Source organism: Barbus barbus (assembly GCF_936440315.1).
Source record: "Barbus barbus genome assembly, chromosome: 37".
Lineage (NCBI taxonomy): Eukaryota > Metazoa > Chordata > Actinopteri > Cypriniformes > Cyprinidae > Barbus > Barbus barbus.
Genome location: NC_136715.1, coordinates 19,384,884 through 19,406,600, shown reverse-complemented (window position 1 = coordinate 19,406,600; position 21,717 = coordinate 19,384,884). Strand labels below are relative to the sequence as shown.

Below are 21,717 nucleotides of genomic sequence, written 5' to 3'. Positions count from 1 at the left end.
ATTGTTGTAAAGTATCTAAATTACATGTGTAAAACAGGATAGCCAAACATAATAATTTAATATAATAATAGACTTATCTCATAATTAAACTATGAAAGCCACAGTTGTGTTATAAGGTTTGTGAGTGAATTTTCTAGAGGGCCACTTTTGCAATGAAGTCCCACAAAATAATTTGTGAGAGTAGACCACCAAGGGCTGTATTTTGTACATTTGAAACATGCATTTTAGAGCCTCGTCCATATCTTAGCTCTGTCTTATCTTCTTCTTCATGCATGCGCGTCATCTCATGCATCTCTCAAACTATTGATGTGTTCAACAGGAACTGAAACGGGAGGAATTGCGTTCCACTGCAGAAAGAGTGGAGTATGCTCAGATAAAGGTCGGGATTCGTTCAGTTTATCAAATAATCGCACCTTACTGAAGAGAGCCTGTGGATATTGAGGACTCCTTCAAGCAGTTAGATGGTGAACAATAAGAAATACTTCTGGCATCCTTGAATAAAACAGTATTTGTTGTTAATATGGTGTTTAAAATGAAATATGGTCAAATACTACTTCTTCTTCTTTTTTTGTAACTTTCCCTCCAGAAACATTTTCAGCTTGTGAGAGCTATAGCTGAAGACTGAAAGCTCAATGACAATGCCAGATCGACCTGAAGAGGATGACAGGCAGCGGACGAAAACATCATCATCTGATCACCCTTTTGACAGTATTGTGCACTGGAGTGAGGGACTGCAGTGATGGAATATTAAGAATTATTAACAAGTCACATGGTGTAATGTATAACGTTTTCCTCACACCTTGAATAAATGTCTTTACAGTCTAAGGCAATAACATTTTATCACTGAATAAATGTCTACAATCTTAATCATTTTCAAAACAGTTTTTGAATATAATTTTTTTTCATGGTAAAAATGTTCATTTTTAATAATCATAACAGTCAAGCAGTTGAGATTTGTATAGTATGTCGCTTAATATGCTCATTACAGAAATCCTAATGGTTTCCCTTACAAAACCATTACAAACCATCAGCCATTAACCATTAAATACGTAGTGTGTTTTGGGCATATTCCATTAGTATTTATTGGTTTGTATAGGTTTCCATTAGAAATTTGTACTGGTCCTGATTTCCATTGCAGTTTTATATTGGTTATGGTGGTTACATTAAAAATAATAATAATAGAAACTACAAATTACCACTACAAATACCATTACAAACCATCAACTTTTAACCCGTAAAACCATTACCAAATGGTTTCCATTACGTAGTGTGTTTTGGGACAAATTTTAGTGGTTTATATTGGTTTCCATTACAGATTTGTACTGGTTTTGATCTGTACACTTTTAATGGTATCCACTGCAGTCAGGTGCACAGGCAGCCATTAACACCTGCTGGTCATGTTAATTATAACATCAAAATTATGCATTGGTTTTGTCCTTATTGTTGAAAGAAACACCCTCAAGAACATATATTTTGATAAACTGTTGCCGAAACAACACTAGAAACTGTAACCTAAAATCATAACCAGTTAATATTATAAAGACTTGCATATACCGAAGTGTTTTTCCGAAGTAAATTCATCGACCATGCACATGAAATCAAAACCATAAAAATGAGTAATCTCTTTCTTCAGAGGGAAATAAACATCAAACACAAAAAGTTAACATTTTAACATCTTTATTTAAAAATAAAGAAATATGAATGTGCATTTTCTGGCTTTCACTCGGACTCGCTGATTAATCCTGCAAAAAGAAATAAGTAAGCTTCACAGAAATGTTGAAATGATACATATAGAGATTGTTAACGTTATAGCCCATCCTTAAAGTGGAAGTGAAGCAGTCAGTCAAGTTTTCATAATTTAGTAAAGTGATTTCCACAATAATTAAAAAATATATAACAAACATGATTAATGAGACCATTTTAAAGAAAAAAGGATGTTTTGTTATAGCTTTTAGAGCAAAGGTGCTGCCATCTTGCAGTACCACCGCGTGTGACGTCACGGGGTTGGTTCGCTCCTTTGGCCACTTAAGTAATATATAAGTATTTCTTTATTTTTTGAACACATGCTTTTTTTAAATGGAGGAAGACGAACTTGAAAGGCCTGTTAAGCCCATAATAAGTGCAACTGCTCATGCATTTGAGCCGATGCGGCGAGGGGGCCGAGCATTACTGCTGTTACGGGTGGAAGAAGTTGTGAATCTGCTCTGGTTCGGGGTGAAGAGCGGGTCGGAAACAAATCACGTTTACATAGATATTCATCAAAACAGCCATTAACATAATATACTGTGCATTTGCTTAAACAGGCAAGAAAGTGGACTTAATTTGGTACTCGCATACCAAACTTGTTTACATCACGTAAACGATATTTGGGATATAACCTAATGATCAAAACTTTGTGAAATAGGTCTAGATAATGTGATATAGATATTTATGTTGACTATTCATCCAAATTATGGTGAAAACCAAAATATTGATGTAATAAAATAACATTTATGTGTTCAAAAAAATAAAGAAATGCCTATTACTTTACTGGCCAAAGGAGCAAACCAACTCTGTGACGTCACACGCGGTGGTACTGAAAGATGGCGGCGCCCTTGCTCTAAAAGCTATAACAAAACATCCTTTTTATTAATCGTGTTTGTTATATATTTTTTAATTAAAGTGGATATCACTTTACTATATAATGCAAACTTGACTGGCTGCTTCACTTCCACTTTAAGGCAGAATTTACACTGCAGGTCTTGATACTCAGTTCTAATTTGTTGACTATATCTGTAGTGCTTAACTGTCCATTTAAATTGAGTGGTGTAACTCTCGGAATGGTTATGCAAATACTCACCACCAACAGTCTTTGCACGGTATTTGCGAACCCTGAAGAGGTGCTTGCTTATGTCATCTGAGGTGTGACCTCTCTGAGACAGACACTCTGTTTGGCCTACCGAACACACAAACAAACAGAAACTGTATCTCAAGTATTGATGACCAGTGTTTTTCACATAATTTGTAATACAAAGTTATTTGCATTAATACAAGGGTTTTCAAAGTCTGTGTACCTCCCTTCTGTTACAACATATGTGATGAAGGATGAAGTACTGTTTTGAATTACAAAGTTAAACACTGAGTTGACCTGGGGAGACTAAAGCTATGCATGTCTTTTACAAGGAAAATAAAACATGGTGAAATGTTGTATACATTTGCTTAGTTTCAAATGCAGTATGATTGTATGATTAACAGCATGCTAAAGTACACATACATAAGTAAAGTGGAGGCAGAATTTGAGATGGAAACTCTCACACAAACGTGCATTGCTGTTGAATTATGATATAAAATAATAATTTGTAGACCTAAACCTTAAAAGGATAGTTCACCCAAAAATGAAAATTCTGTCATTAATTACTCACCCTCATGTCGGTCCAAACCCATAAGACATGTCATTCATCTTTAGAACACAAATGAAGATATTTTTGATGAAATCCGAGAGCTTTCTGACCCGACAGCAACGCAACTGACATGTTCAAGGCCCAGAAACCTAGTAGACATCGGTAAAATAGTCCATGTGACATCAGTGGTTCAATCGTTATTTTATGAAGCTATGAGAATACTCTGAGAAAACAAAAATAACGACTTTATTCAATGATTTCTTCTCTTCTGGGTAAGTCCACCACCATTTATGAGAGTATCACGGCGCTGCACCTTGTTTACGAGAAGCGGAATGCACACCCATACATCATGGTACTCTTGATAATGGTGCCAGAATGACACAGAAGAGAAGAAATCTTTAGCTGCTTTTCCACCATCGCGCTGAATGGTTCTATTTTCATAATCGTTCCATTCCGTGCCCATCCGAGCCGGCCGGTACAGTTATGGATTCGTTTTCCACTGAGGGGCTGATAACGGATCTCTTTGGAATGCAATTCAAATGCGTCAGTCATTGCAGTGGTAACACAAGTGTTTACATATTGATATGAGTTGTAAATAACCACCGTGTTATGGAGGATGATCAGAAATTGTATTACTAATTTGTGTATTACTAATTACTAATTAATAATATTAATTAGTTTTTTATGTAAATATTATATTGACTGGTTTAGGGACAAGAGTTTTCCCACTGTAAAAATTGTAAATAAACACTGGTTTATTGCCTTTAGCGCTTTGGTTGTTATTGCTTACGCGGGTATCGGGTCGAGATTGGACCTCAGCAATTAATGTTATTTCCTATACCCCTTAAAATAGCTAGGGATTGTAACAGGTATAATAAAAAAACAGACAGAATAGTGTTTGTTGTGTTTTTTTTTTTTTTCTATGGGAATAATGTGAGACACAGGCTTCCGTATTCATATTAACTAAGATTAATAAATGCTGTAGAAGTAGGCTATTGTTTATTCTTAGTTCATGTTAACTAAAGTAGTTAACTAATGAAACCTTATTGTTTCTAGAATATTGTTCAAATTGTTACTGCAAATACAAATGCATAAAAACACTATGAAATGTATAATTAGTATTAAAATGATTAAATACAATAAAAAATAATATTAATAAAATACAAAATATTATTATATTTGTTCTCTTTTTTATGTAATATTTTTTTACCAATGAAAATGTGACAACATTAAGTGTAACAGACACACACACACACAAATATAAAACTGCCTCCTCATTTTAAAACACCACCGCACGCCACTGATATATATATATATATATATATATATATATAGTTTAAATAAAAGTTGCTATAACAAGAAAGGAAGCAATTACTATATGCGACGATTTGAGGAGTGTGTGCGTCTTATATTTTCAGTCCCGTTTGGTTGTCCTTTGTCTCAAGCGCACGCGCACGCGCACAATATGAATATAAATCCGGCGCCACCCAGTCAAACCACATTTCTAAGGAAATGAATGTATTGTAACACCGGTAAACACAATGGCGGCAGCTGAAATTCAGAAACAAACATGCGAAGTCATACACTGCCTCTTACAAGATGAACTTACTGGTATGGTGGAGCATGATGGTGCTGATAATGGTAAGTGCATTTGAGTATTTGAGTCATTCTATGAAAATGTCCCTTAAGGACTATGACTTGCTAACACCTTGCATGTAATTAGCTGACTCATTGGTTTAGCTAACCTTGTTTTCGAAACACATATTTGAGATAAATCATAACTCAAATAAAATCCACATGAGGTGGTTCGTATATCAACCTATTAATGATAGAATGGTTTCTACTCCAGTACGACGTTCAAATATAACGTTACATAAACGTATTAACTTGTAGATTTTTTTCCCTACATATGGTAAATATCACTAAGTTAAAGTATAGTGAATATGTAATATATTGCATGTATTGATTAAAATGCTCCTCACAAGTTACTTGTTTTTTGTGGATTTTCTGAGGTAAATGTAGGTTATGTGACATCTTTTACAAGCTGATTTTATTGATGTAACCTTACACAATTGAAACAATGATTTAGTGATTACACTTCATTAAAATTCACAATTTAAAAACCTGCTATTACGACAACATCCTTAAATGTTCCTCTCTTGTAATTATTTTGTCTTGTATTTTGTAAAAAACATGTAAGCGCACAATAACCAAGTCTTTCAAAAATTAGTTTTAAACTACTTGTTGTGCAGAGAACTCATTTGACGCTGAAAAAATAGCCTCAAAGCTCAGGCAACTGGGTGACGATTATGATGAGAGAGTGATCCAGCCATTGATGAAGAATGTACAGAAAGCTGCAGCCGATCAGGTGAGTCCAAACTGTTCATCTTCAGACACCAGTCGACTAATCTGAAGACCGTTTGTGTCATTTTGTGAACATTGGATATTTTATCAGTGTTACTTTGTTCCTGGTCCACTCATAATTACTGTAAAGGCCACTGTAAAGCAGTGCTGTTTATAGTTTCCATTTCTTCCCTGAAACTAAAAGTGAAACTTCTTGAGCAGTCTCAATGAATGAAGTATTTCCTGTTTGGGTGTGATAGCGAAGCCTTGTGTTAGTTGCACAGTAACCACGTGTTTGACCATAACTGTAGCCTCTGACGCGTGTTTGTCTTCTAGGTGATGACTGCCTTCAGTGATAGTGTAGACAGCTTGTGTAAGATGTGGGTTGTGGAAAGAGCAGAAGTGGCCTCAGAGAAGCAGCTTCTCAAGGCCGCCATCACACTGGGACTCCGTATAAAGAAAAACTGCCCTGACATGACTAACGTTGTCGAGGTCGCTATGATGGGATTCGTCAACAACCGTCTGACAAACTGGATTGCAGAGCAAGGGGGCTGGGTGAGGATTCTTTTATCAGATTTACATTAACTGCTTCCTTAAGTCTCTTCCTTGACCAAGAGACTTGAGTATGTCTTCAGCAGGATTGGTAACTTTCAAAACAAGCAGCTTCTTGTTGGTCAGCATGGCAAATTCACATGACCAACTTGAACATGAGTGAAATCTGCATGGGGAACTTTTTTGCCCTCGTGTGGAACTTCCAATCGCACAAATTCCTATTAAAATGAATGTAGGGCCCCATGAAATGCGTTTTATTTTTTCCCCAAGTTCTGTTTTATTTATTTTTCCAAATTCCGTGGATTGGATTCAGTTTTTTTTTTTTTTTTTTTTTTTTTTTTTTTTAATTTACATTTATTCATTTAGCTGACGCTTTTATCCAAAGCGACTTACAATTGCTATATATGTCAGAGGTCGCACGCCTCTGGAGCAACTAGGGGTTAAGTGTCTTGCTCAGGGACACATTGGTGTCTCACAGTGGATTCGAACCCGGGTCTCTCACACCAAAGGCATGTGTCTTATCCACTGCGCCATCACCACCACCAAAATTTAATTTATTTATTTTTTTAGATTTTTTTCTGGACTCTGATTTAATGGTTAAATATAAATTTATTAAACAAAAAGCATATCTAATCAACACAATTTAGCAGCAATTTTTTAAAAGTTTAACAAAAATTAAATTTTATTTATTTGTATTAATTTTCCTTCAAATTCAGTTTTATGTTTACCAAAGTCTGTTTTACATTATTATTATTATTATTATTATTATTATTTTTTTCTGGATTCCATTTAAATGTGGATTCCAAAAGTAAATGTGACCTCTTTGTGACCTCTTATCATAACTCATATCATAAACAAACACAATCTCTACTTCATGAAAACTGGTAAAACTCCAAATCTTCTCTGAAAAGCTAAAACAGTGGCATTCCTAATATCAGTTCCACTAAAATTATATTCACATCCTTTTATTAAAACGACAAAAACAAAAAAAACTCACCGAAAGAAAATGGTGAAATTTTTTATATAGAGGTTGTTGGTTTTTTTTCACTATATTTTGGTCTTGTCATTTCTTCAACAATATTGCAAGCTGATGTTATCCCATTTTTGTCATGGAAAAGTTCAATGAATATTTTTCATTGCAGTTTTAATTAACGAAATTACCTCTATAAACCAAAGCATCTGAAGCAGGGGTGTCCACCTTCCAGCAGAGTTTATATCTAGCCCCAGTTAAACACCTAAATCAGCTAATCAAAGTCTTCAGTATCACTAGAAACTTCGAGGCAAGTGTGTTGGGGCTGGATGGAGTTTAACTCTGCAGGAAAGTGGCCATCTAGGACCAGGACTGGACAGTAACATTACCCCTAAATTATTTAAGCAGCACTTGGTTATGAGAACTAGACACATGTCAACATTCACACATAGTTTGAAATAGTTAGAACCATTCACTTAAAAAAATTGAATCTAGTCAATAAACTGACGCCATCAAGTTCACCTCAAACGCCCAATAGTCAGGTTAGACGCCATATTGAATTTAACACAACTTTGATGGATAGATAAGACTTAAAAGCTTTACAATGGCGCACACACCATATAAAGGGCCTATATCCCGTAATTTTCAGTCCCTCACAGTCTTATTTTTTACATTCCTGTCAAAAAATAAAAATATGGCATTACTGTCTGAGGTCTATGCAGTTCACCTCAACAGCTTTTTTATGTCATAACAGATTCTTACATTTGTATTCCCTCACTTTTAACAAATAAAGCTATGTTTTTGGCCCCAAATCCCACCAAACACCCTATTATACTTGACCTCAACAAATAAGTATTGGTCTGCTGGATTTTAATTTCATTTTGGGATGCTTAAACATGCAAACTGTCTGAAGTTTTTTCTTGTTTTTCTTTTCCAGGTTTCTGTCTCAAAGAACAGCATGTGTTGAGATTGGAGAGCATTGTCTCTTTCTCTGAGAGCCCCTCAATCATTCCTCTGAAGTTCTGATTTGTAATGAAGGATGAACTATAAATGTCAATCAGTTGCCAAGGTGCTCTTTTCAGACAATCACAACCAACAAAGTTTTTTAATGTTTACATTTTTATTCTAATACAGATATTTGTTTGAGTATTTCAGCTGATGCAGGAACTCTCAACCAACAGTTCTTTTTTAAATAATAGACTTGTGTGTCTTATGTAGTCAAGTTTCTTTATATCATTGATGTGGAGTAAAACTGTTATTTTAAATCCTTTAAAATGAATCACTTTGAACAAATGTGTTGGTGTAATAGGGACATGCATGTTGTAGTAAACATTAGTGAAATGTTAGACTTTTCTCTCATTGGAGATCAAATGAACATGAAGTGGACATGTCAAGACATTTTTGTGGTTTATGGTTTTATTGCAATCTAGTACAATAAGGAAATAACATCATTGCTCACTAATAATTACTGGGCCACTTTAAAGTTAATTCAACATAAGCGTGTTTATTTTCTACTTAAAAATAATTTGATATGCCTTACTTTTAGTCATGAGCCCTTTAGCGCTTAGTCAAACCATCACAGGGGGGCACCACAGTACCGAGTTCCCATCTTCTGTTCACACTACAGAGAGTGATTCACAACTGCAATTTGTGGAAAAAGCGTAGCATTTGTATCATTTAGGCCAAATAAAACCATTGCTTCTGTAGGCTTTGTTGTCGGTAAACAGAATCACATGGAGGAAGTGGCCACCATGAGCTGTTATAATATCCGATAACGCTATTAACCCTTTGATCATTCCTCACAGCATGCTTTTACTGACAGGTTAAGCTGCAGTTTATTAAAAGGTAATTGATTAAGACACATCGATGTAGGTAATTGCAGCTTGTGAGTCACTTGAACTAGATATAAAAATAAAAAATCCAGAATGTTTATGTCCTTCAACTTAAAACTAGTTAAATTCTCCAGTTGGCATCCAGTAAAGGAGAAATGGAGGTCGGATGTATACCATTGATGAAGCGGAAACAAGTCACCACGTCAGCTTTGATCTTACATCAGAATCTACCCAGGAGGTTTGAGAATAGTTGCTTCACAGGAAACACAACACAAGAATTGTGTGGATTGCCTGGCTTGAAAAGGTCAAACCATTTATCAGAGCTAGTTCAAAGGACACTTCACTCACTGCCACCTATTTTCAGGACATAGAGTCAAAAATCAGGAACCATGCAGAGGACACCCAAATTTCAGCGATTTTTCTGTTCTTCTAATACAACTTGGAGAAATTAGCAATTTCAGTGAAAGCTCTGAATGTCCTTGCCTTATTAGAGGCCTGGGCTGTGTTTCTAAAAGCATCGTAAGCCAAAGTTGATCGTAGCTCCATTGGTTTCAATGGGTCTACGATGTACTTAAGCTTACGATGCTTTTGGGAAACACAGCCCTGAACATTTAAGCGATCCAACTGCACTCTCACAGGTTATTTTAACAACGCATCTCAATTAAAAAACACACACACTAAACCTCAGGCAGTATCATTCAATCTTGATTTATTCTTGGTTCCTTCCTGTCTATCTTTTCCTATCTTTTCTCAGGCCCCTAGTTTTGAGCAATCTAAATGTTAATCCCCTACAGTTTTGTTTAATTTCAGCATCATGCAGTAAAATCGAAGGCTGCATTTCTTATAAGCCCACGCAAACAGGATATTCTCACCAAAGCAAATATGAAAATGCATCGTCAATTTCCAGAGGTTATTCTGCTAAACATACAGTAGAGATGGGTATTAATAAGGCAAACCATTTCATTTAGACTGAACCATCTACAAAAACAGTTTATTAAAAATGTTTTCTAACATGGCAAAAACAATATTGGACTAATAGAATCACGCAAAGTTCTGCTTAAAGGGACAAAAATTAAAGTTCTGTCATCTTTTATTCAAGCCTGTATGATTTTTTTCGGCTAAACACATTTTCATGAACGTTTTAGCCGTTTTGAATGAAGTCCAATAGAGCCCAAAATAACTCTGAACTCCATTGGCTTTCATTCTATGGACATTTTTAAAAATATCTTCTCATACGACACGACACAAGGGTGTGTAAACGATGACAGAATTTTCTGTTTTTAGAAACTATTCCTTTAAGACAATGCAGGCCTAGCTGCCTCCTATTTGCGCTTGTCTTAAAAAGCGGCGAATGACAAATAACTCCAAATCCCATACATGAATTCGCTGGCATATAAAAATGACCTCAGATTACATTCTCAATGTCCTTTCTCAAAGTCCTTAGATGCGTTTATGCTCCAGACTAAAGACGAGTGTAGTTTTGTGTACTCATAAGCGCTGACATTTACGAGTCTGCAGTTTTGCCTTCATTATACGAAGCCCTTTGTGATGGCCGCATTCGAATGAACCACAGCACAAAAGGAAATCATAATCGAATAAACATTTTCCCACAGATGTGAATGCAAGTTGTACTGTGTGGCTATTCCTCTAAAACATGCCATTTTCATTTATTTAATGGTCCCTCACTAACGATGCAATTCATTCTATGCACCATTGACTGGGTTTTCAAAGAAACATTGCAAATAATGTTCAATCGTCTCCATTTCTGTGGCAAACGTATTCTCACAAATGACAGCATACATCCCAGACTGCATTTCCCCAATAAACTCATCTATACTGTCATACTTTAAAAAGTGCTTCTTGTGGAGAAGACCTGGTTAGCATAGCATCAGATGTCATTCTCCCTCAGTCTTCTCTCTTTGCTATCTATGCGAAAGCTGGGCTGATCGCCCAGACGTGGATCCTCCGTGCAACACACATACTGTTTCCAGATCTTGACGAAAGCATTCCGGAATTTCTTAATGCGGAATGCATAAACGATGGGATTGACAGCGGAGTTGCCATGACTGAGCAAGATAGCCACGTAAAGAAGGCACATTGAATTGTCACAACTAGGGCAGAAGAGAGTGATGCAATTCAGGATATGCAGCGGCAACCAGCTGACTGCAAACAAGAAGAGCACAAGCGCGAGAGATTTCGCCAGCTTGAGTTCTTTTCCGTAATATCGAGTGGGGTCGGTCTGGTTGGCGGTGACCTTCTTGTTGAGCTGCTTGTGGATCATGTAGAAGATCTCAGCGTAGATGAGCAACATGAGCACGAGCGGTGGCAGCACCCATCCGAAGAAGTTGAAGTAGACCATGTACTCCATACTGATGACATTCTCGAACTTACAGGTTACGAGAAGGTCAGCACCCAAGGCACCGTTGGTCTGGCGTAGCTTCTCCAGATTGTTCCAGCCCAACATGGGTGTCAGGCCGACTACGATGGCCACCATCCAGCATGCTATCACTGCAGTGCCAGCACGCTTTCGAGTCACCACTCTTTTATAGCTGTGAAAAAAAATTAAATTTTTAAACAACTCAGAGACAATGGGGTAACACTTTACTTGAAGGGGTGTGCATAAGACTCACATGACACCTTCACAATCATGACATGACACGTCATGAATATGAAGGAGGTTTTATGCATGTTTATGACAACTGTCATTAAGTGTCATTTGCTCAGTTATGTCATTTTTAATGCAAAGACGACATCATTTGACCTAACCCTACCCTTACCCCTAACCCTAGCCCATAACAAAGACATCTCAAACAATTCTTTTAATGTCATCTTTGCATTAAAAATGACATAACTGAGCGAATGAAAGTTGAGCTGAGCCACTATAAACTCTGCTGAGAAGGATTACATTTTGATTTAGTAACAATCCCTTCTCTGTGAAGAGTACAAGGTCTTTTCAGACAACACAAATGAAGCTAGTGAAGCATGCCATCCACTCAGCTGGCAAATTGGCACTAGTTGCTTGTTTGACCAAACTATGCACTTGTCCAGTGTAATTACCTCAGACTTGTATGTTATAATCCTATTTAATCATTAAAATTAAGGAAAAGCATGTAATTCTAGCTGTTCTTCTACGCAATCAGAAGTAGCTAATGCTGCAAAACGGTCTTTCTGCCTAATTGTTTTGACTCATAAATGTTCAAACTCTCTAACTCCAACTTCACATTCAAAGGGAGGCCATGGACAGGACAGGAAATTAAAAACGGTGAGAGAGACATGGTTTGAAGGTGACTTTGAAAGTGGATTCCATAACACAGCAATAAATTGAGAAACACTGCAGCCCACGGCACACCCACCCAGGTCAAACATCACTGCATGGTCTGAAAGCAAAGATGTTACCTTAGTATTTCTCATCGTCACATGGTTTCTCAGTCTCTAAATAAAAATTTTCATGTGACAAGTATGAATCCATGCTAATTAAAGAATATTATTTTCAAGATTACGATAGCAAAGACAAAAATTTCGGTCTGTTTCTCACACAAAGTTATTGTATGATTAAGAAGATTAAAATATGGTGCATAAATACATTTTATGACACTTTTGTTGCGATTTGGAGTTCTTTTTAGACTTGACATTACAACATTTCAATTGTATCAATATTCTTTGATAGTTCACCTTTGTGTTCCACGGAATGAAACAAGAAGTCATACGTGTTTGAAATCACAAAAGGGTGAGTAAATTACCATTTTAATTTAATTTTGGGTCAAATAGCCTATCCCTTAAAGACTGACTTGTGGTAAGCATCATTTCACAGTCACCTCAACTTCAATACATCCTCCACATTGATGACACGAAACCATCATGCATTCAGAAAAAGAAAACAGAACTGGAAATATGAAATGAAAATCCCAGTGAAATGAACAAGCAACACACATCTTATTACCTCATTGGTATCTTGACCCTCAGATAGCGGTCAATAGCAATAGCCAGGAGGGCGAGAATTGAACTTTGCGTTAGCACCAGTACAGTACAAGCAACGAGCAGACAGCTGTAAAAATGAGTCTTCAGTCCGATGCTTATGGTTATGGCCAGAGGAATCACAAGTGCCCCGACAGCAATGTCCGCCAGAGCCAGACTGACGATGAAATAAATAGTCGTGTCTCGTAGAGATCGGTTGATTCTCACAGCCAAGACCACCATCACATTCCCAATGACAGAGGAAAGGGCGATGAGCACCTCCATCCCAATGTAGAGACCCAGGACACCAGGCATCTTTGCATGAGTGCACGCGCTTATGTTGAACAGGATAAAATATTCCCCGTTTTTTTTTTAACGAAAAGACTGCCGGTACGTCAAACGAGTCCAAACTGTCGCTTTATTCTGGTTTACATGTCGGTGCCAAAGTTACATGGCATACAGTTGCGTTTCTTCTCCGAAATGCGTCGCGGCACCACGATCCTATTCCTCGTCATGTCCGGGCGTGCAGTCCAGAGTCCACAGTGAATTAATATGAGTCACTTCAGACCGTCCACGACCACATTTCCCGCACATTACATGCAGTTACAGTTCATAAGAGGCGATCTGCGCGTGACTCAAACCCTGTGCGCCACAGTCAGTCAAGACGGCTCTCATATGGTTCAGAATTAAACCCGAACACGTGTCAGTCGATGTCGATAAATCCTGTGAGGTCTGACGGTCACCTTAACTTTGAAACAGCGCAATAACTCGCACATCGGCTCCACAGACAGGCTCCTCGTGCACGCCAGCGCAAGTTTCACCAATCAGATGCTACGAGAGCGCGGCAGGAGCGCGCAACAGCACCTGATGAACTTAATGAGTCGCAGTTGATTAAGTTGGTATTCACATCAATTTGAATCTATATAGGGTGCGTGCGTCTCAGATAACTTGCTATCTATCTATCTATCTATCTATCTATCTATCTATCTATCTATCTATCTATCTATCTATCTATCTATCTATCTATCTATCAATCATTAGGTGTGTAAGGATACACAAAAATATAACTTTTTAAAAAAATAAACCATGGTTTATTGAACAAGTTGTTCTTTCTTTAAATACATTAAAGTTATAGTTTAAATGTTCTTAGTGATAAAAATCTACCTCAGCTTCTGCTTAGAACTATAGGGAGCCCTTTTACATTATAAGGTTACAATTGGGCCTAACAACTATTTATTTATTTTTAAATAGATTAACAACACTCAACTTAAAATAAAAATGTATGAAAACATGTAAATTGCACATAATGCAGTTTTTAAATTTTGGGGTTTTAGAACTTAAATACTGGCAATATATATGCTGGTGAATGGGTGATTTAAGACATCAGCATTCTATAAACACATTCTTTACTATAGTATTCATTCTTTTCTTAACATTTAAGCATATATATATTTATTTTTTTGAGGTTAAAAATTCATGACTTCAAAATCTGTCCCACACGTGTCAGTTTGAAAAAGCACAACACTTCTGCTTACATGATTAATACTGCCTACGATGGCTTGCGCAATGGAAACAGAAGAGTTGGTTCTCTTTCAGCTTTATTTTGAAGAAAAATGGTGACAAATATGAGTAAGCTGTCTCAGCAGTTTTTAAGTATGAATAAAAGTTATGTAATATTAATGGTAAATCATTTAGCTAGATACTAATGTTTGCATGCAAACACAAACAGAGAAAGTTATCAGTGGTTATCATTTTTGGTTTCGGTGATGTGTCTGAAGGAATTATTGTACCACTTCCTTAAATTCTAACCTACAAAAGATACACTTTTTATAGCTCAGATGTGATTTAGAAGGTCTCTCAAACATGCACAAAAAGTTGGTTCATAAACCTACTTAAAATGAAGGAAATATATATATATAGGCCTATAGATTATATATATATATAGAAGCACATTTATTATCAAATCATCATCAGAGGACTTCAGAGGATGCCAATCCTCAGACAACATACAGAATTACCAAACTTTGCCATATGTTAAATATATTAAGTTTCTACAATATATAAATATATTGTAGAAACTTAATTTCTTGCAAAGCTGCTTTGCAACGATTTGTATCGCAAAAAGCGCTATACAAATAAAAAAAGCTCTATACAAATAAACTTGAATTGAATTGAATTGAATCATCGTCAGAGCCTGTGCAATTTTTATGGACTCATAGCAGGTAAAATATGGAGATGTAAATATCATAAATAAAAGACAAACAGCACAGCCGTGAAAGCTTAAAATAGTTTTTATTAGTATTTTATTAGTTTTTCAGTGTGTAGTAATAATCTATATTTATATTCATATTTTTTTTAGTTATTATAAATTATTGAGTTATGTCTGATAGATAGATAGATAGATAGATAGATAGATAGATAGATAGATAGATAGATAGATAGATAGATAGATAGATAGATAGATAGATAGATAGATACTTCACACACCTCTAGATTTCATAAATGTTGAGTGGAATTGATTATATGAGCCAATTGCTTTTCGTGGATGGCAGGAGCTTCTGCCTGGTGCCCACTTGGTGGTCTTACAATAAACCCCTTCTGAAAAGCCTCTATCACAGACAAACTCCCCAGTGTGTGCTGCCATTCTTATTGTGACCACCGAAAATGAGATGTTTCAAGCCAGATTCCCCTTTGAGCAGTCATGCTAAGCTGGGTTGCCTTCAGCGGGATACAGATGAGGCACAGCAGGGCTGCTTATAAACAGAAGACACACATCATGAATTTACAACAGGATGTTTTCCTGCCATTCCTTACTGTGCCTGTAACTCCATACGGCAATGTATTTATATTTGTTCAGCCACAATATATTGTAAATAAATGCTAAACTTATGTTGAAAACATTGAAGGTAAATCAAATATTTGTATATATTTTTTTAATTAAAAATATATTTAGTTTCAACCTTCACATACCAAAATATATTTCAAAATGTATTTCAGGGGCAAGAAAATACATTTCCAATCAGTAGTCTACATTTAGACTTAATACAAATGTGGATGGAATATCTTTAGTATATTTATATGTTTTTTTTACTTTGAAAAGTATGGTCCTTGCTGATTTTATTATTATTTTTATATGTGTTATATGTTCGCAATATATGAAGGGCAAAACATATTTTTAAATATAATAATATATTTTAAAAAATATACAAAAATGGCCAACAATTATTGTCTGAAAATATATTTACATACATGTATTTTAAAACATATTTTCACAAATATATTTGTTGTAAATAAATAATTATATATATATATATATATATATATATATATATATATATATATATATATATATATTTTTTTTTTTTTTTTTTTTTTTTTTTTTTTAAGGTGATGCACCCAGACAACACTGAGCTACTAATTTTTGTCTCGTTTTTGATCATTTTGCATTGGTGCAATCTAACACAATGGACAGTGAGGATCAACAACATTACAGATCTCATCAGAAAGGATTTCATGTGCTTATTGGTTCCTTCCTCAATCAAACTGAAATTGTATTAAGTAGCTGAGAAGAGGAATAGAGGTTCATTTTAAGACTCTCCTGGGCAGGAAGACAACAGACATTTTCTAGACAAAATGCAAGGAGGGTTCATCTGTAAAAAACAATTCTCACAACAAGGGGCTCACAATTATTCCTCTGTCTCAATATGGCATGAATGTCAGAGGGGCTTTGATCATATGAGGGACAATGAAAACCGTGGAGAGGGCAGATATTGGTCTTGTGTTTGACTGACGTCATTCAGTGTTTTTCTAGAGTGCTACACTTCATGTGTGCTATTTCGATAGACGGTGTGCAATTTGAGCTTTTGTTCCAGGAATTTTCAGTTTGCTCTTTCCAAATGGACTGCCGTAATGTCCTGTAATAAGCAGAGCCACATACATTACATGGAATGGACTATTGAATTAATTGGAGCCTTAAAGGCACAGCAGCTAAAGAAAATGACCATTGAAAATTAAAAGTCAGAGAGAAGGTATAAAATCTCAATTGGGAAAAATAAATAAATAGATACAAATGTAGTGTAAAGTTCACATGGTGAAATTTTGCTGGCTTTTGCAGAACAACATAATTATCCAAGTGTTTTTTTATTCAGCACCCACCAGAGCAGTAATTTAATGCCATTAAATTATGTCTCCACTGCTTTTTACAAAGAAAGCTGTTATCAGTCCACTGCATATAAGAGGCTTTAAATCAATAAGAGTTTTGTGACTCACCCTTTGAAGTCTAAAGAGGTTTAAGATACAGGACTTGGACAAAAGAACACAAACAACTTTTTCTTTATTAGGGTGTTTTCACCACCATTTGCTACAGCTTTCTACCTTCTTAAAACTTTGAATAGTCTCCAGTGGAATGTTATCTATATATCAAAACATCTTTAAGCTGTTGAAGGAGGAAATCTGCTTCTCTTCTCTCCAAAACTGAAAAAGATTTGATAAAGAAATCAGGTGATTGAGCTGCTATAGATGTAGATCATCTTTTCACATTTTAGCAATGGTGTCTGTGATTAAAGACATGGATGTTAGGTTTTTGAAGTTCTCAGTGGTTGTTGTTTGGACACAGTCCTTGTTATGTTTGATGGTGCCTTTCAGTTTTTGTCCACTATTTGTCTTTGTTGATTAAGTCTTGCCATGCTTTGTGTAAGAAGTTTTAACTGAAAAGACTATAAATACCAAACAATTGGGTTGTTAAGGTTACAGATGCAAAACTTTTATACTTTTTAAAGAAAGAAAAAAATAAATTTAGTGCCAAGTTTGGGCTCAGTAAAATTTTTGTTGCTGTTGTTATTAAAAGAAATGAATTCAAATTAACAATTTTATTTAGCAAACACAAATGTTTTAAACTGATCAAAATTTACAGTGATTCACTGTATCTTTAAGGTTTATAATTCAAATATATGCGGTTTATCAAAGATTCATCAAACGATTCTGAAAAAATTTATTAGTTTCCACAAAAATATTAAGCATGGCAAGTGTTGTCAGCATCGAAAATAATAAGAAATATTTCATGAGCAGTAAATCAGCATTTAGAATGATTTCTGAAGGACACTGAAGTCATAATGCATAAAATTCAGCTTTGCTTCACAGGAATCAATTACATTTTAAAACATATTCATATAGAAAAAAAGTAAACTTTAAATTGTAATAATATTTTACAATATTACTTGATCAAATAAATGCAGTCTGCATATAAGAGACCCTTTCCCCCCCAAAAAAACATCCAAAAATGTGAATTGTATTTTCCTTACACACTGAATATTTTATATTTCTATATTTCTATATATATATTTTTTTTTACCAATAGCCTAATATGAATTAGAGAAATAGAGATCACAGCACAGCATTTTTACCCTTTGTCCCGCATTTTCATTTGTCTGTTGGTTTTTAATTGTCATATTAAGAAAACATACATATGTTCTTTTGTCTTTTAAAGAAATCTTTTTAATTATTCTTTTTGCGGCATAATTTTCGCGCAAAGGATGTGCGGACCTAGCACCACCAACGAAAATGATCGATTGCACACGGAAAAACGTCATTTAATAATCAAAAACGTCTCGAGGGAACGAGACGCTGCGTCCGAGAACTCTAGGGGAACGCCTTCAGCGTAACCGGCTCTGAATACAAGTTAAATCTGTCCAATGGATGGGCGAGATGTCACGGGCGAGGTGACGTAATGACCAGAGCCGTAGAGAAACAGAGTTGCGACACGCTTTGATCTCGCCGCCGCGCGGTCACGTGGTTCATGGAGCTCTCAATAGTTCCAAACAACTGCGAGCTGTCCATAGGTTTGAATGGGATTAATTGGGTCAGACAACAACAGCGGGTATACTTACAGCATTTTCCGGCAAATATTAACACAAAATAGCCAATAGCCTAATATGAATTAGAGAAATAGAGATCACAGCACAGCATTTTTACCCTTTGTCCCGCATTTTCATTTGTCTGTTGGTTTTTAATTGTTATATTAAGAAAACATACATATGTTCTTTTGTCTTTTAAAGAAAGCTTTTTAATTATTCTTTTTGCGGCATACTTTTCGCGCAAAGGATGTGCGGACCTAGCACCACCAACGAAAATGATCGATTGCACACGGAAAAACGTCATTTAATAATCAAAAACGTCTCGAGGGAACGAGACGCTGCGTCCGAGAACTCTAGGGGAACGCCTTCAGCGTAACCGGCTCTGAATACAAGTTAAATCTGTCCAATGGATGGGCGAGATGTCACGGGCGAGGTGACGTAATGACCAGAGCCGTAGAGAAACAGAGTTGCGACACGCTTTGATCTCGCCGCCCGCGCGGTCACGTGGTTCATGGAGCTCTCAATAGTTCCAAACAACTGCGAGCTGTCCATAGGTTTGAATGGGATTAATTGGGTCAGACAACAACAGCGGGTATACTTACAGCATTTTCCGGCAAATATTAACACAAAACGTCCATTGATTAATTCGTTTAATACACTGATAGTAGCATTTTGTCTGTGGAGTTTAATGGAAATAATAGCTATTAATGAATTTTTCTTGTTTAACTATGGAGGAGTAAAAACATAGTACAATGCAACACACAGGATAAGGCGGTTACATTTCTTTGTATGCAAAGTATAAATAGTGTAAACTGCTTAAAGATTGGAGACTTGAGGCATGACTTTGTGTGTTTTTGTGTTACACTTATTCCTGTGGATGTGCAGACAAATGAGGAAATACATTATGCTTATTTAAAGAGTATAAGAAATCGAATTAGTATGCAAAATGTATTGATGTATTAATATATATTTCTTCATCTATGGTCATTTATTATTCACATTTTAATACAATATTATGTTAAAATATAAGATACAGTAGGCCTATGCATACGCAAGTGAATATCAATGACTGCTAGAAAAATGCTAGAAATGGTTTTAGCCATTTAAAAAAAAATATATATATAAAGACATCTTTTTCGCCACCATCTGACCAATTAATACTAGCACACCTATTCTATTCTATTTATTTATATTTATTTAAAAAAAAAATCATTGCTATGTGAACTGTGCTAGACTAACTGAGACTTGTCACAGCACTTGTATTGTGTTGCTCTTTCGTTGGTCTGTTTGCTTCTACATTATAAGTCGCTTTGGATAAAAGCGTCTGCTAAATTAATAAATGTAAATGAAAAAAAATTTTAATTTAAGTTTTGCAAATACTTCAAAATAAAAAAGGCAACCAACTGTATTCATCAAAATATTTTATTGTATAATATCTCCACGTTATCTAACTGCAAATATAGCATATACTGCCTATTATCTAAAAATAAACATTAACTACAACGCGTTTCATAAAATACAACTACTGGTCAGATTTCCGAGAGATAAACTAATGCGTTAAAATGGCAAAAAATGCTGTAATTTCCTCAACTGTCTGGCGACTGTGCTTGAGAAGCACTAAAATGAATGGGCTTCAATGCTGAAACTATCGGTTGTTTGGAACTATTGGCTGCTCCATGACACGTTTTACTTCCGCATTCCTAAGTTCCTATGGAAGCCTATGGGAGTGTCGTAACTCTGTTTCTCAACGGCTCTGGTAATGACCAGCTGGTACAAAACCATGTGCGGTGAAACCGGCGTTAGCCTCTGGAATGAAGCAAGCGCTGGCAGGGATGCAGGAAGTGTGGCATCGAGATGCAGCGTCTCGTTCCCTCGAGAAACTGGGGTTACATACCTAACCTTACGGGTGGTTCACACCAGACGCAACTATTCGCGCGTAGTTGGACGCTTGAACATTTTGAGTTTACTCGCTTCATTCGTGTGCGAAATTCACTTCACAACAGACGCCAATTCGCTTCATGGGAGGGGCTCCTGCCAGGCGGCTCCAGTCTCATTGCGAAATGGCTAACATGGATTTTGTTGAGAGGAAAACTGAAATCTGCGGTTTATTTATAAAAACAGCTCCTATTTGAAAATGTGCTCCACGCGATCACCGGGCACTCGTGCTCATGTATCCCGAAGAGAGGAGTATAACCTCGGCTAGTCCTACTGACATTTGCCACTGGCTCTGATGTCTCTGTAGTGGATAAGCATAAGATATAATTCATTTTGGGTCAATCTAACAGGTAATCTTTGGTCTATCGTACAGCGCCGGGTATCCACATACAGCGACAATGATTTTGTCCTCCATTGTTGTTTCGGATTCCTCCGCTCGTAATCACGTCACTACTTGAGCAAGCTCCTGATTGGTTAATGTGGCGCGAATATCCGCCAAAGTTCAGATTTTTCAATTTGCGCGAATCACGCGTTACGCGCGTCAAATGCCCGAAACGCTAAATTCGCACCGCGTCATTCACGTGAATCGCGTCATCTGCGCTGCCGGATGTCTATTCATGTCGTTGCATTGACTTAACATGTAAATAACTCGCGCTTAATGTTTCATTCGTGTCTGGTGTGAACGCACCATAAGACGTTCCTCTTCAGGAACTTGAGCTGCGTCCGAGAACGCTAGGGGAACGAGATATCCACACTGCCAGATTTACCAGTCCCTGCCCAGTGTGTGGCGAGAGGACGGAAGAGCCTGGAGTGGTCGCCACTTGGAGGCCGCCACACTCCTAGTGGAATGAGCCTTGACTTCTATTGGAGAGGGGAGGTCAGAGGACTCGTAGGCAATG

At 36.4% G+C, this 21,717-nt stretch overlaps 2 protein-coding genes across 2 annotated transcripts; one reads left to right on the top strand and one right to left on the bottom strand.

Moving 5' to 3' along the window:
• Positions 1-4,796: 4,796 nt before the first annotated feature.
• Positions 4,797-10,694, top strand: LOC306857236 (bcl-2-like protein 15). The gene is made up of 4 exons (XM_079397064.1): positions 4,797-5,021; positions 5,633-5,748; positions 6,060-6,278; positions 8,183-10,694. Exons 1-4 carry the CDS (start codon positions 4,922-4,924, stop codon positions 8,210-8,212), a joined length of 465 nt encoding a protein of 154 aa, XP_079253190.1. The 5' UTR covers positions 4,797-4,921; the 3' UTR covers positions 8,213-10,694.
• Positions 8,353-13,788, bottom strand: LOC306857222 (adenosine receptor A1-like). Its single transcript, XM_079397046.1, has 2 exons — positions 13,018-13,788; positions 8,353-11,626 (listed from the first exon to the last, which is right to left on the bottom strand). Exons 1-2 carry the CDS (start codon positions 13,344-13,346, stop codon positions 10,966-10,968), a joined length of 990 nt encoding a protein of 329 aa, XP_079253172.1. The 5' UTR covers positions 13,347-13,788; the 3' UTR covers positions 8,353-10,965.
• Positions 13,789-21,717: the final 7,929 nt, after the last annotated feature.